General features: G+C 45.4%; 1 protein-coding gene across 1 annotated transcript in view; it reads right to left on the reverse strand.

The window, feature by feature from the left end:
* Positions 1 to 15,476, reverse strand: part of LOC133548252 (kinesin heavy chain-like) — a 285,184-nt gene that overhangs the window by 169,673 nt on the left and 100,035 nt on the right. Inside the window, exon 14 of the mRNA XM_061893571.1 lies at positions 4,913 to 5,119. Within this exon, the coding sequence (XP_061749555.1) occupies positions 4,913 to 5,119 (207 nt within the window). The remainder of the gene's footprint in view (positions 1 to 4,912; positions 5,120 to 15,476) is intronic.

Here is a 15,476-nt window from a genome sequence, read left to right on the forward strand (position 1 = left end):
AAAAGCCTAAATACTAACAACTGCAATCATCAAAACTGATGTTCTTTGTTGAATTTACATTTTAATTATGTTCTAAAATAAATATAAGGTCCAGTTTATGAGAAACAAAATGGAGAAAAACATATTGTCTCCCTCACTTGTTTGCTACACTTTAAAAGGAAGAGGCGCTCAATTGGTTGAGTATACAATTCTGTGTTTTTATGGCGTTATGGCAAAAAAAAACTAACAAAAAAAAAAACTTCTTAATCACGGACATGCCTTTGACTCAGGGTTTGTACACCTTTTCCATGGCCGAATTCAAGCAGTTTTTAAGGACCTCCTAGATCAATTTTCCAGTTTTTCCAGTAGCCTTCAAAAGGCAAAAACCAATGTGAATCAATCCATAGCCTTGTTGTTTGAGGTCACCAAATGCTGTCTGTAGGAAAAATAGGGAAAATCTACTAAAACCAAAGCCCAACATTATTTGATTGATTGAAACTTCTATTAGTAGATTACATACTACAGTACATATTCCGTACAATGGACCAGTAAATGGTAATACCCGAATAAGTTTTTCAACTTGTTTAAGTCGGGGTCCACGTTAATCAATTCATGGTTGAACCATGAATCGATGAATGAGTTTTGGTTCAATAAATTGAAGCAGCAGTTATCATTAACTGAATGGGGCATAGAAAATGAAGCAGTGTGACTATTCAATGGTGTTCATTGGTTTTTGCAAACGTGTCTCCATTTGTGTTGCTTTTTTATTTTCTTGTTCTTTTTCTTACTTACAGCACTCAATGACATGGAACATTACAGATTGATTCACAGCGTATTTGTGCTTGTAAACTGCATAATGTGATATCAATACTCGCACCCTCAAAATGTCAATTTCACTCATTTATTAACAAAACTATTCCACATTAATATAAGGATAAAAAATAAAATTAAAATATTTATTTTGTTTCCCAACACCTCGGTCACCTTTCATTACGCACATCTAGCGTTATAACTGTGGCTATGATAAGAAATTAACAAAAAGACAAAAGTTTCTTTTTTTTGCGTTCACTGAGGTAGCCAGACAAGTTAAGTAGACAACCAAAATAATAGAGCAAGAAATGCATACGACCATGTTGTGTAAAAACTACAAAATCATTCATATTAACTCAGCTCTAAGTTGTGAACAAGGTTACAAATGACACATTACATGACCTTCACAGTACAAACAAGTCCAATAATGTAACCATTTTAATGCAATTAACCAAAACGACAAAATGTAACATGTTTGCGATAACTGAGGTAGTCAGACAAGTTAAGTAGACAACCAAAATAATGGAGCAAAAAATACCTTGAACCATTGTTTGATTTTCTTTTTGCCTACTTTGCAGCAGGCTACACCTGGATTTGGTCTATGTTTTATCCAAAGTTTGTATTTGTCATTTTCCATCCAATGTTCATTGAAACGACAACCTCCCGGCATGATGAAACGATGCACCACTGTCCTCTACAGTATATACGGCTCTGGTATGACAACAACCTAATGTAAGAGCTCGTGCAAAGCCCACAGATCAAACGTGTAGCTTTCATTTTTAAGGGAAGGTATTTTATTTTTTTCCATTTTATAATTAGCCTTTTGAGAAAGACTGCCAAGAAATATGATGAACATTTCCATGCATTTCCAAGCACTTCACCCAAAATTCAAACATTTTTCAAACCTTGAAAACACAACATTAAAGGCCTACTGAAATGAGATTGTCTTATTTAAACAGGGATAGCAGGTCCATTCTATGTGTCATACTTGATCATTTTGAGATATTGCCATATTATTGCTGAAAGGATTTAGTAGAGAACATCGACGATAAAGTTCGCAACTTTTGGTCGCTAATAAAAAAGCTTTGCCTGTACCGGAAGTCGCAGACAATGACGTCACCTGTGTGAGGGCTCCTCACATTATCACATTGTTTATAATGGAAGCCTGCAACAAAAAGAGCTATTCGGACCGAGAAAAGGACAATTTCCCCATTAATTTGAGCGAGGATGTAAGATTTGTGGCTGATGATATTGATAGCGAAGAACTAGAAAAAAATAAATAAATAAATAAATAAAGTTAAAAAAACGAATAATCCATTGATGTCTCCAGTAAGATATATATCACAATTTCCCCATCCAAAAACATGCTGGTTGACGTAGAGAAAACATGTTCGCTTGACCGCTCTGTGTTAAAGCTTCACAACAAACAAAGAAACACCAGCTGTGTCTCGGTGCTAAAAACAGCTGCAATCCACCGTTTTCCACCAACAGCATTGTTCTTTATAGTCTCCATTATTAAATGAACAAATTGCAAAAGATTCAGCAACACAGATGTCCAAAATACTGTGTAAAAAATTACGCCATGAACAGAGACGACTTTTAGCCGTGTTTGGTGCAGCGCTAATATTTCCTTACAGTCTGTGACGTCATGCGTACGCGTCATCATTCCGCGACATTTTCAACATGAAACTCGCGGGAAATATAAAATTGCAATTTAGTAAACTAAAAAGACCGTATCGACATGTGTTGCAATGTTAATATTTCATCATTGATGTATAAATTATCAGATTGCGTGGTCGGTAGTAGTAGGTTTCAGTAGGCCTTTAAAATCCATGCATTTCCCAGGTTTTTAGGCACCCGTACTAATCCTGTTGACTGCACTGCCCCCCACTTCCTAGAATCTATATTAAGTAATCTGGGTCGGCGTGGTGCAGTGGAAGAGTGGCTGTGCGCAACCCGAGGGTCCCTGGTTCAATCCCCACCCAGTACCAACCTCGTCACGTCCGTTGTGTCCTGAGCAAGACACTTCACCCTTGCTCCTGATGGGTGATGGTTAGCGCCTTGCATGGCAGCTCCCTCCATCAGTGTGTGAATGTGTGTGTGAATGGGTAAATGTGGAAATAGTGTCAAAGCGCTTTGAGTACCTTGAAGGTAGAAAAGCGCTATAAAAGTACAACCCATTTATTTAATCTATATAAAACTTTTTGTCAGTCAGAGATACAGAGGGAGCAATAGGTTTGATCATTTAGCTTTCCTTCAGCAAATAGGCTAATCTAGCATTATGTGGCTGCTAAAATGTGGGTGTAATGTTTTCACCTGGGGAAAAGAAAACATTGCCACTTCTCAAGACTGCTCCATTTCCTTGTCAAGTTAGCAAAGTGAGCGTTGGTCGCAGGGGCGTCCTTACTATCACGTCAACTTGTGCTGTGAGGTTGTGTGTCACTGTCCCGTATTAGCCAATGTCATCCAACTGTGGCCGTTTTCGTTTTCTTCCTAACATACGCTCTCTTAAAATAAATTATTCAGTCTGTACAGGTCCCGTAGAACTAACGTAGAACTAACTAACTAAGCCCTCTAAAGAACCTTAGTCCAAGTCAAGAGTTGCTTAGCGTTTGGGTGAGGAAAAAAGGGGAAGGCCATACTTAGAAAAAGACAAAGTGAGGTGTATTCCTGCTATAAAGTGTCATACTTTCATTTTAAAGTCCGGCCATGTAGGCACAAGACATTGAAACAAAGTTGAAAACTTGTTGAATTAGGTCCTGACGTTGAGCCACTCAAACATAACGTTGCCTTTTGACAATGTTTAATCAGTATTGGGTTCTGACGTTCATTCGACCATTGATTTTTGGTCATTTCCAAACCAATATTCTACAACACAAATACAACGTTGATACAACATGCTTTTTGACAACTTTTATTCAATGTCAGGTTGGGACGTTGATTTGACCTTTAAAATTTGGTAATTTCCCAACCAACAACATGGATCCAACATTGGAGATCAACGTAATCTCAATTTACAAATACAACTATTTTGCAACGTTGTTTCAATGTCTTGTGCCTGCTGGGGGGAAGGGGGGAAGCAGCTAAAGGATGTGTTGCACGGAGCTGATGTTGAGCAAATAAAGATTTGCCTGGTAGAACACCCCTTGAAGTCTGTATGAACCCACATGCGTACAAAATATGACAAAACAAAAAATAAACAATTGCCTGCTTACTGGCAATCTTTCATTAAAAGTTTTCTCCAGAAAACATACCACGACGTAAAATTGCCAATATGGAAGGAAAAAATGACATAATATCTGCTAAGCCTTGCAAAACTCTTCACAATTGGTTGATGAAACGCTATATGGAACCCCCCATTGTGTGTTTTTCTGTCATGACAGAAATGTCTGGGCTGCAGCTGAACCCTTCTTGAATCGTGGATCCATTGGATCCTATCTTGCTGATTGTATTGTTCCATATGTCCTGGCAAGAAATCTGCATTCAAGGAACTCCGGCTGAGTGATTCCCAGAGCACCCAAAAATCTGCAGGCTATATAGTTTTCTATTGGGGCTCCAGTACTTTGTAATGCCCTCCAAGTAACAGTAAGAGATGCTTCCTCAGTAGAAGCATTTACGTCCCATCTTTAAATAGACCTACTTTTAGACCAGTTGATCTGCCGTCTTTTTTCTGTGCTGCCCCCCACAGACGACCACGGACAATTCGCTAGCTGTTCAAAGTCGGGACCCAGGATAAGCCACGCATGTGTGCATCAGTTATCTATTCGGGCTCCAGTACTTTGGAATGCCTTCCCGGTAACAGTTCGAGATGCTACCTCAGTAGAAGCATTTAAGTCCTATCTTAAAACTCATTTGTATACTCTAGCCTTTAAATAGACACCCCTTTTAGACCAGTTGATCTGCTGTTTCTTTTCTTTTCTCCTCTGCCCCCCTCTCTCTTGTGGAGGGTTATTGCGCCAAGGGATAGGTCACACAAGCGTAAATCTAGCGAGGACCACCTCTGATCTGTGGGCCCTCTAAGACTCATTCAAAAGTCTTTGAAAAATACACTCTATATAATAGGGTACATTTACCACAGAACATTGTGTCGGTTTCACTCAACAATATAAAGTATTTCACCCACCATTTTCTTGGCCAGCTCCTCAGCCAACAGCTTGTTCTGCATGCTCTTCTCTTCCACCTCAAGGCTCTTCTGGTCGTAGTTGACCGCCAGCTCCTCCAGGGCCTGGAGCACCTCCTTCACCTCCGTCTTGACGCACTCGTTCTCCGACTGCAGCCTGCCGAGCTCCGACTGCACCCGCTCGCCATCGCCCTTGGAAGATGCCAGGAACTATGGCAAAACAGAGATATATTTTGATATATTTTGACTGGAACGCAATAGTAGAAATGAACAAGTGGATGGCAGTAAGGCTACACATTTTGATTTCTCGGAGAAACTGTCGGTGCTGCTGTTTTGGTTAGCAATGGAATTAGCCCAGTGTGAACAATAGTATAGGATTTTCGAACCATAAGGTTGTAAAGCAGCTGTCTGTTGGAGTTAAGGCCACTATTTGAGCTAAATTCACAATGGAGGAGAGATTGTGGTGGTCTACGAAAACCATACATTTCAAGTTATCCGTAGGCTCTTTCACAGAAAGGTTAAATAAAACTGCCACATCAGACCCGTACAGTAGATTAGACATCCATTAACTTAATTGTAAACTGAAAATGTGTGCGCTTCTGCACAACTAAGCAAAACCTTGCTGTCAGATAATTCCATGTGTGACATCATCATAAAACACTTGTTTAAAGCGAGTCTTAATAACTTTTGCTTTAATCAGAACAGGGTGCTTGAGTCCCAGGTTATATGGCATTCCCTTTCACAAAGGAATCCTGCGTTACAACTCTGAGATTAGCCCCAAAGGCGAAATATTGCCAGAAGGATGTGGTCCATCCTCTGTTCTGTGTCAATGTCATTGAGGCTGCATACAGATTTGTGGTTTGGACCAAAAGTATAAAACAGAGACCAGGGCCCTCAAGTAACAAGCGTTGCATAGCTTTTCTACCAAAAACAGACGCATGTTTAAATCCAGACAGTGACGTACGCAAGTAAAAATCTGATCTTTTAAAGTGTTCACAGAAACAAATCTTGCCGCTCGCTGTATGGTCAGTGTCAGAGCTTGGTCCGCATTGCCGGCTGTAAGTCGGACACGTTTCTAGTGAGGGTTGGACTCCGCCAAGGTTCCCCTTTGTCATAAAAGTTATGGACAGAATTTCAAGGCAGTCAAGGCATTGAGGGGATTGGGTTTGGTGGCTGCAGGATTAGGTCTCTGCTTCAGATGATGTGGTCCGGATGGCTTCATCCGGCAAGGATCTTCAGCTCTCACTGGATCGGTTCACAGCCGAGTGTGAAGCGACTGGGATGAAAATCAGAACTTCCAAGTCCGAGTCCATGGTTCTCGCCCAGAAAAGGGTGGAGTGCCAATCTCCGGGTTGGGGAGGAGACCCTGCCCCAAGTGGAGGAGTTCAAGTAACTCGGAGTCTTGTTCACAAGTGAGGGAAGAGTGGATGGTGAGATCGACAGGCGGATCGCGGCGGCGTCTTCAGTAATGCGGACGCTGTATTGATCCATTGTGGTGAAGAAAGAGGTGAGCCGAAAGGCAAAGCTTTCAATTTACCGGTTGATCCACGTTCCCATCTTCACCTATGGTCATGAGCTTTCGGTTATGACCGAAAGGACAAGATCACGGGTACATGCGGCCGAAATTAATTTATTTTGCCGGGTGGCGGGGTTCTCCCTTTGAGATAGGGTGAGAAGCTCTGTCATCCGGGAAGAGCTCAAAGTAAAGCCGCTGCTCCTCCACATCGAGAAGAGCCAGATAAGGTGGTTCGGGCATCTGGTCAGGATGCCACCCAAACGCCACCCTAGGGAGGTGTTTCTGACCGGTAGGAGGTCACGGGGAAGACCCAGGACACGTTGGGAAGACAATGTCTCCCGGCTGGCCTGGGAATGCCTCGGGATCCCCAGCGAAGAGCTGGACAAAGTGGCTGGGGAGAGGGAAGTCTGGGCATCCCTGCTTAGGCTGCTACCCACGCGACCCGACCTCGGATAAGCAGAAGAAGATGGATGGATGGATGGATGGAACAAATCCAGGCACATTTGACATTGACAATCTTTTATTTGTCCATTCCAACATGTACAATACACATAAGAACTACAATTTCATTTCTGGCACAGTCCCGCTAAGAGCAGACATACGTTATAGGGGGGGGATAAGACGAGACCGCCAACGGATCAGCCACTTGCAGCGCTCCATAAAAAGGTGAGAAAATGGCGACATTGGGAGAGGGAGGGAAGTAAAAAAAATATCAGTCCAAGGCTAGACCCTCAGGAGGGGTCCAAACTGAATCCAAGGAAAAAAACTCACATAGCATGGCACACAAACATAGTAAATAAATCACACCAACTTGCAACAGATGGATGGGTGGGTTTGAGGTGACCCGCTGCCGCTATATAGCGCTGCTCAGCTATCCACAGCCCCAGAGGAATTAGGCGGTGATTCGAGGGTGGGGGGCCGTGTGTGCATGTATACCCAACTAACTTAGGAGAGATGGTGAAACGTTTTTTATGGACTGAGGCCGATTTAAACTTCGACCCCAGGTGTTGTTGGCAAAAAGGAAGGTCAAAAGCGTCCATCTTTGAGGAGTCTGTTACATGAACGACCTACTCCTGAGTGTTAGACAAGCCTCCTCGCTTCCTGTTTTAAAAATCTCTCTTAAAAATATACTTTTACTCCTTGGCTTTTAACACGGAGTGATATCCATCCTACAATGGTGCCCCATTATACACCTGTTGTGAACCTGTTTTTATGTTTTATTTATTTTTTATCATGTTCTGTTTGTGTTGCGTTGTTTGCTCGGTCCTCGTATTATCTTTTAACCTGCCCATTTTAAATGTGCTTTATAAATAAAGTTGATTTGATTTGATTTGATCGCAATCAACTTAGAATCGACCCCAGATGTCTGCGTTGCTAGGCAAGCCCCCTTATAAAAATGCACATAAAATTAAAAACTGTGAGAATTATATATTTTTAAGTGTTTTTCATTCTCTATAGTCATGTTTAAAGCAGTTAGTATTTTCCCATGTATCATGTCTTCTCGTGACCTCCCTGCTTTTATCTTATGTCCGCTAGTAAACTCTTTGTTTTGTCTTAAGGGCTCCTGTTGGTCGGCTCACAGAGCTGTTTTGGTCAGTTCCTTATCTGTTTTGAAGTAGCAGTTGTAGGTCTTTCAAGGCGGGAGGGGCTGTTTTCGCTCTATATAAGCTGACTTTTGTTTGAATTTAGACCTCTTCTTTCTGATGCTATTGTGGTGTTGTAAGGGCTGGTCTCCTAAAGCTTTAGTAAAACTTGGCCAAGTACCATTCTGTCTCTGGGGTCTTTTTTACTCAACATATATGTCATTCAAAAAAAATTGGGATTGACCAGTGTGTTTCATTCCCTGAGAGGAAGACGCTAAAAAAAAAAAAAAATGAACAATGGTCAAGCGTCAGGTTATGAGTGAAGAAATAGAACGCTGAACATCGCCAAAAAAGACGAGCGTTTGAAAAGATAGTCGCTGCAGCTGTCCCCTTCCTCCCTCACCAGAGTGTGTGTCCCTCCCAACTCCGGAAACCCAGTTATCACTTTTTTACGTGAACTGTCACCCAACATCAGCTGTGTGTGTTGCTAAATTATCCACAGCCTGCAGAAATGTACGTATGGCGGCTATGGAGTTGGCTTGAAGCAGCGCACACTTCGTGCTAACGTCAGTCTTGATGTACTGTATCTCAACCAAAAGGGTGCATGGCAGGTTTTTGTGACTATGCAAACTTGTTACATGAGAGCCCTGGTGCGCACTGTTGTGCAGTTTGCTTTGACCACTGGGTGTGCTAGAAAGAACCATATGCATTGGGTAAGGACCTGATCAGGCAGATTTAGGAACTTAGTATGATGAAACTAAAATATTCCAAAACCAAAATGTGTTCTGCCTGGTTGAACCTGCTCAGTGGCCTTGTGGTTAGAGTGTCCCGCCCTGAGATCGGTAGGTTGTGAATTCATACCAAAGACTATAAAAATGAGCCATTACATCCCTGCTTGCAACTCAGCATCGAGGGTTGGAATTGGGGGGTTAAATCACAAAATGATTTCCTGGGCGCGGCCAATGCTGCTGCTCACTGCTCCCCTCAACTCCCAGGGGGTCTTCAAGGGGATGGGTCTTATTGCAGAGGACAAATTTCACCACACCTAGTGTGTGTGACAATCATTGCTACTTTGACTTTAACTTACTTAACTGAATATGTATTCTACTAGCTTGGTTTTCACAAAAAGCTTCAAGAACAGGGGTCCCCAAATTAAGGCCCGCGGGAAGTCCCAAGTTTAAAAAAAAGTCTTCCTAGTTTAGTTTGTTCTTCAGTGACTTTACCCCTTCTTCTGAGCACTATTATTCTCACCTGTTCTAGGTTGGCATTCAGGAGGCGCATCTTCCCCTGATCGCCAATCAGGAAGGTTTATCTACCAGAGTCGACTGCCTCTGGTAGATAAACGTTGCTGTTTGCACGACCTGTATTATTGTCTTCTGCCTGGTACTTAATTAAATGACGTTCTGATCTGCTCTTCGCCTGCTGTCTCTCTACATCCTGGGGTCATGCCAACCTCAAGCATGTGCAACCATGCCACTAAAGTTTGGGATGATGGCTTTTACACCTGATCAGATGAACCATAGCTGTAATTGAAGCCCATTTGTCAGTGGTGTGAGTCAATTATTTATCATTATAAGCGTCATCTATTATACAATATAGCAAACATTGGCAACACAATCCAAACATACACTGCAAGGCAGGTGTCATCTCAGAATTATTCAGCAGAGGATATCTGAATGTGAAAACAGTCGTTTTCTTGCAGCCTGCATAGGCTCACTTTATCCCATCCATCCATTTTCTACCGCTTATTCCACTTCGGGGTCGCGGGGGGCGCTGGCGCCTATCTCAGCTACAATCGGGCGGAAGGCGGGGTACACCCTGGACAAGTCGCCACCTCATCGCAGGGCCAACACTGATAGACAGACAACATTCACACTCACATTCACACACTAGGGCCAATTTAGTGTTGCCAATCAACCTATCCCCAGGTGCATGTCTTTGGAAGTGGGAGGAAGCCGGAGTACCCGGAGGGAACCCACGCATTCACGGGGAGAACATGCAAACTCCACACAGAAAGATCCCGAGCCTGGATTTGAACCCAGGACTGCAGGACCTTCGTATTGTGAGGCAGACGCACTAACCCCTCTGCCACCGTGAAGCCTAGGCTCACTTTAATCAATGGAAAATCTGTCTGGAGAGTCTGGCTCTAGTTCACTGCTTGTTTGCGTAAAGCTTAAATCAGAGATGCATTTTAAGCAGTTTGATGTCTTTGCCTGGGCAGAAAAAAAATCACACAAAAATAATATTAAATTTTTCTTCTTATATATATATATATATATATATATATATATATATATATATATATATATATATCCATCCATCCATCCTTCCATCCATCCATCTTCTTCCGCTTATCCGAGGTCTGGTCGCGGGGGCAGCAGCCTAAGCAGGGAAGCCCAGACTTCCCTCTCCCCAGCCACTTCGTCTAGCTCTTCCCGGGGGATCCCGAGGCGTTCCCAGGCCAGCCGGGAGACATAGTCTTCCCAACGTGTCCTGGGTCTTCCCCGAGGCCTCCTACCAGTTGGACGTGCCCTAAACACCTCCCTCGGGAGGCGTTCGGGTGGCATCCTGACCAGATGCCCGAACCACCTCATCTGGCTCCTCTCGATGTGGAGGAGCAGCGGCTTTACTTTGAGTTCCTCCCGGATGACAGAGCTTCTCACCCTATCTCTAAGGGAGAGCCCCGCCACACGGCGGAGGAAACTCATTTCGGCCGCTTGTACCCGTGATCTTATCCTTTCGGTCATGACCCAAAGCTCATGACCATAGGTGAGGATGGGAACGTAGATCGACCGGTAAATTGAGAGCTTTGCCTTCCGGCTCAGCTCCTTCTTCACCACAACAGATCGGTACAACGTCCGCATTACTGAAGACGCCGCACCGATCCGCCTGTCGATCTCACGATCCACTCTTCCCCCACTCGTGAACAAGACTCCTAGGTACTTGAACTCCTCCCCTTGGGGCAGGGTCTCCTCCCCAACCTGGAGATGGCACTCCACCCTTTTCCGGGAGAGAACCATGGACTCGGATTTGGAGGTGCTGATTCTCATTCCGGCCGCTTCACACTCGGCTGCGAACCGATCCAGTGAGAGCTGAAGATCCCGGCCAGATGAAGCAAACAGGACCACATCATCTGCAAAAAGCAGAGACCTAATCCCGCGGCCACCAAACCGGAACCCCTCAATGCCTTGACTGCGCCTAGAAATTCTGTCCATAAAAGTTATGAACAGAATCGGTAACAAAGGGCAACCTTGGCGGAGTCCAACCCTCACTGGAAACGTGTCCGACTTACTGCCAGCAATGCGGACCAAGCTCTGACACTGATCGTACAGGGATCGGACTGCCATAATAAGACAGTCCGATACCCCATACTTTCTGAGCACTCCCCACAGGACTTCCCGAGGGACACGGTCGAATGCCTTCTCCAAGTCCACAAAGCACAAGTAGACTGGTTGGGCAAACTCCCATGCACCCTCAAGAACCCTGCCGAGAGTATAGAGCTGGTCCACAGTTCCACGACCAGGACGAATACCACACTGTTCCTCCTGAATCCGAGGTTCAACTATCCGGCGTAGCCTCCTCTCCAGTACACCTGAATAAACCTTACCGGGAAGGCTGAGGAGTGTGATCCCACGATAGTTGGAACACACCCTCCGGTCCCCCTTCTTAAAGAGAGGAACCACCACCCCGGTCTGCCAATCCAGAGGTACCGCCCCCGATGTCCACGCGATGCTGCAGAGTCTTGTCAACCAAGAGACAGCCCCACAGCATCCAGAGCCTTAAGGAACTCCGGGCGGATCTCATCCACCCCTGGGGCCTTGCCACCGAGGAGCTTTTTAACTACCTCAGCAACCTCAGCCCCAGAAATAAGAGAGTCCACCACAGATTCCCCAGGCACTGCTTCCTCATAGGAAGACGTGTTGGTGGGATTGAGGAGGTCTTCAAAGTATTCCTTCCACCTATCCACAACATCCGCAGTTGAGGTCAGCAGAACACCATCCGCACCATACACGGTGTTGACAGTGCACTGCTTCCCCTTCCTGAGGCGGCGGATGGTGGTCCAGAATCGCTTCGAAGCCATCCGGAAGTCATTTTCCATGGCTTCCCCAAACTCTTCCCATGTCCGAGTTTTTGCCTCCGCGACCGCTGAAGCTGCACACCGCTTGGCCTGTCGGTACCTGTCCACTGCCTCTGGAGTCCTATGAGCCAAAAGAACCCGGTAGGACTCCTTCTTCAGCTTGACGGCATCCCTCACCGCTGGTGTCCACCAGCGGGTTCTAGGATTACTGCCACGACAGGCACCAACTACCTTGCGGCCACAGCTCCGATCAGCCGCCTCGACAATAGAGGTGCGGAACATGGTCCACTCGGACTCAATGTCCAGCACCTCCCTCGTGACATGTTCAAAGTTCCTCCGGAGGTGGGAATTGAAACTTTCTCTGACAGGAGACTCTGCCAGACGTTCCCAGCAAACCCTCACAATGCGTTTGGGCCTGCCAGGTCTGTCCGGCATCCTCCCCCACCATCGCAGCCAACTCACCACCAGGTGGTGATCGGTAGAAAGCTCCGCCCCTCTCTTTACCCGAGTGTCCAAAACATGAGGCCGCAAATCCGATGACACAACTACAAAGTCGATCATGGAACTGCGGCCTAGGGTGTCCTGGTGCCAAGTGCACATATGGACACCCTTATGTTTGAACATGGTGTTTGTAATGGACAAACTGTGACGAGCACAGAAGTCCAATAACAAAACACCACTCGGGTTCAGATCCGGGCGACCATTCTTCCCAATCACGCCTCTCCAGGTTTCACTGTCGTTACCAACATGAGCGTTGAAGTCCCCCAGTAGGACAAGGGAATCACCCGGGGGAGCACTCTCCAGTACTCTGAACTGTTGTTTGGTGCGTAAGCACAAACAACAGTCAGGACCCGTCCCCCCACCCGAAGGCGGAGGGAGGCTACCCTTTCGTCCACTGGGTTGAACTCCAACGTGCAGGCTTTAAGCCGGGGGGCAACCGGAATTGCCACCCCAGCCCGTCGCCTCTCACTGCCGGCCACGCCAGAGTGAAAGAGAGTCCAGCCCCTTTCAAGAGAAGTGGTTCCAGAGCCCTTGCTGTGCGTCGAAGTGAGTCCGACTACATCCAGCCGGAATTTCTCTACTTCGCGCACTAGCTCAGGCTCCTTTCCCCCCAGTGAGGTGACGTTCCACGTCCCAAGAGCGAGCTTATGTAGCCGAGGATCGGACCGCCAAGTGCCCATCCTTCGGCTGCCGCCCAGCTCACATTGCACCCGACCTCTATGGCCCCTGCTATGGGTGGTGAGCCCATTGGAGGGGGGACCCACGTTGCCTCTTCGGGCTGTGCCCGGCCGGGCCCCATGGGTACAGGCCCGGCCACCAGGCGCTCGCCATCGTGCCCCACCTCCGGGCCTGGCTCCAGAGGGGGGCCCCGGTGACCCGCGTCCGGGCGAGGGAAATCTGGGTCCTTTGTTTTTACTTTTCATAGAGGTTTTCGAGCTGCTCTTTGTCTGGTCCCTCACCTAGGACCAGTTTGCCTTGGGAGACCCTACCAGGGGGCATAAAGCCCCCAGACAACATAGCTCCTAGGATCATTGGGACACGCAAACTCCTCTACCACAGTAAGGTGGCAGCTCAGAGAGGAGTATGTATATATATATATATATATATATATATATATATATATTCTACATTTAAAATCATTCCTTGTTGTTTAGTCAAACTGTTGCAAAGATTATGTTTTACAAAGATTATGTTTTACAGACCGTTTTAAAGCCGCTTTATGACAGTCTTCTCAGCGTGGTCTTATTGGACACCTCGATCTCCTTGGACGCATCGTTGCTCATCCAAGCAGACTGGAAGACTGGACACTAGCCGAGAGTTGATGGGTGGCCGAGGGTGGATTCTCTTGGTGGCTTTGTTGGGTCTGCTCCTGTTTCTTGCCATGCTCTCCCCACCTCAGCAGGCGATGGCGTGGAACACATTTGTTGCTTTACTTTTATGGCTGTGTGTAAAAGTGGTTGTTTGCATCAACTCTGCTTTTTTTTTAATGTCTTTAGTGTCTTTTGTGTTCTTCTGGGGACAGCGTGGCGAAGTTGGGAGAGTGGCCGTGCCAGCAATCTGAGGGTTACTGGTCCAATCCCCACCTTCTACCATTCTAGTCATGTCCGTTGTGTCCTTGAGCAAGCCACTTCACCCTTGCTCTTGATGGGTCCTGGTTAGCGCCTTTCATGGCAGCTCCCGCCATCAGTGTGTGAATGTTCGTGTGAATGGGTGAATGTGGAAATAGTGTCAAAGTGCTTTGAAGTCCTAAACATGTAGAAAAGCGCTATAGAAGTACAACCCCATTTACCATTTACCATTTCTATGATGTTTGATGTTTCCCTCTTACACACGTTCATGTGTGCTATTGCTATGACTTTTTTTTTCTTCCTTGGCCTCAGTCTGGACTCCCTCTCCAGAGGCCCAGGCTTAGACTGAGCATTTACCTGTTTCTCGCCTGTTTTTTAAGGGGGGCCGGAAGTTGGATCCTGTTCTGTCTCCCTGTAATGTTTGATCCTGTTCTGGCTTCTTGTAATGTTTATTGTTTATTGTACTGTACAGAGTTTGCGGATTGGAAGAGTTAGAATGGATGAGATTGGAACAGTAAATGCACCGGGCAGTGTTGAGGGCAGTTTAGTATTAATGGATGAGGTCTGTATATGCTTTGTGGTGTACGGTGAGGTGAGTTTTCGGTAGAGTCTTTTAAGTTGTCTTTTGTGGTCTTTCATTTCCCGCAACACAGGGATGAAGCAGACAATTTTGAATTTTAAGGGAGCCAGGATATAAAGTCAGGTGGACATTGTTTGGTTAGAGTAAATGATGAGATCCATTGGGTTGATAGAATATACAAAAGCCAAAAGCAGTGAAGTTGTCAAGTTATGTGAATGGTAAATAAAAACAGAATACAATGATTTGCAAATCCTTTTCAACTTATATTTAATTGAATAGACTCCAAAGACAAGATATTTCATGTTCACACTGAGAAACTTTATTTTCAATGGGAGACAGGTCTGGAGTACAGGCAGGCCAGTCTAGTACCCGCACTCTATTACTACAAAGCCACGCAAGAATTTGGCTTGGCATTGTCTTGCTGACAAAAGCGCGGACGACTACGAAAAAGACGTTGCTTGGATGGCAACATATGTTGCTCCAAAACCTGTATATACCTTTCAGCATTAATGGTGCCTTCACAGATGTGTAAGTTACCCATGTATTGGCCACTAATACACCCCCATAACATCACAAGATGCTGGCTTTTGAACTTTTTGCCTAAAACAGTCCGGATGGTTCTTTTCCTCTTTGTTCCAGAGGACACGACGTACACAGTTTCCAAAAAACAATTTGAAATGTGAACTTGTCAGACCACCAAACACTTTTCTACTTTACATCAGTCCATCTTAGATGAGCTCG

The sequence above is a fragment of the Nerophis ophidion genome, linkage group LG02 (assembly GCF_033978795.1).
Source record: "Nerophis ophidion isolate RoL-2023_Sa linkage group LG02, RoL_Noph_v1.0, whole genome shotgun sequence".
NCBI lineage: Eukaryota > Metazoa > Chordata > Actinopteri > Syngnathiformes > Syngnathidae > Nerophis > Nerophis ophidion.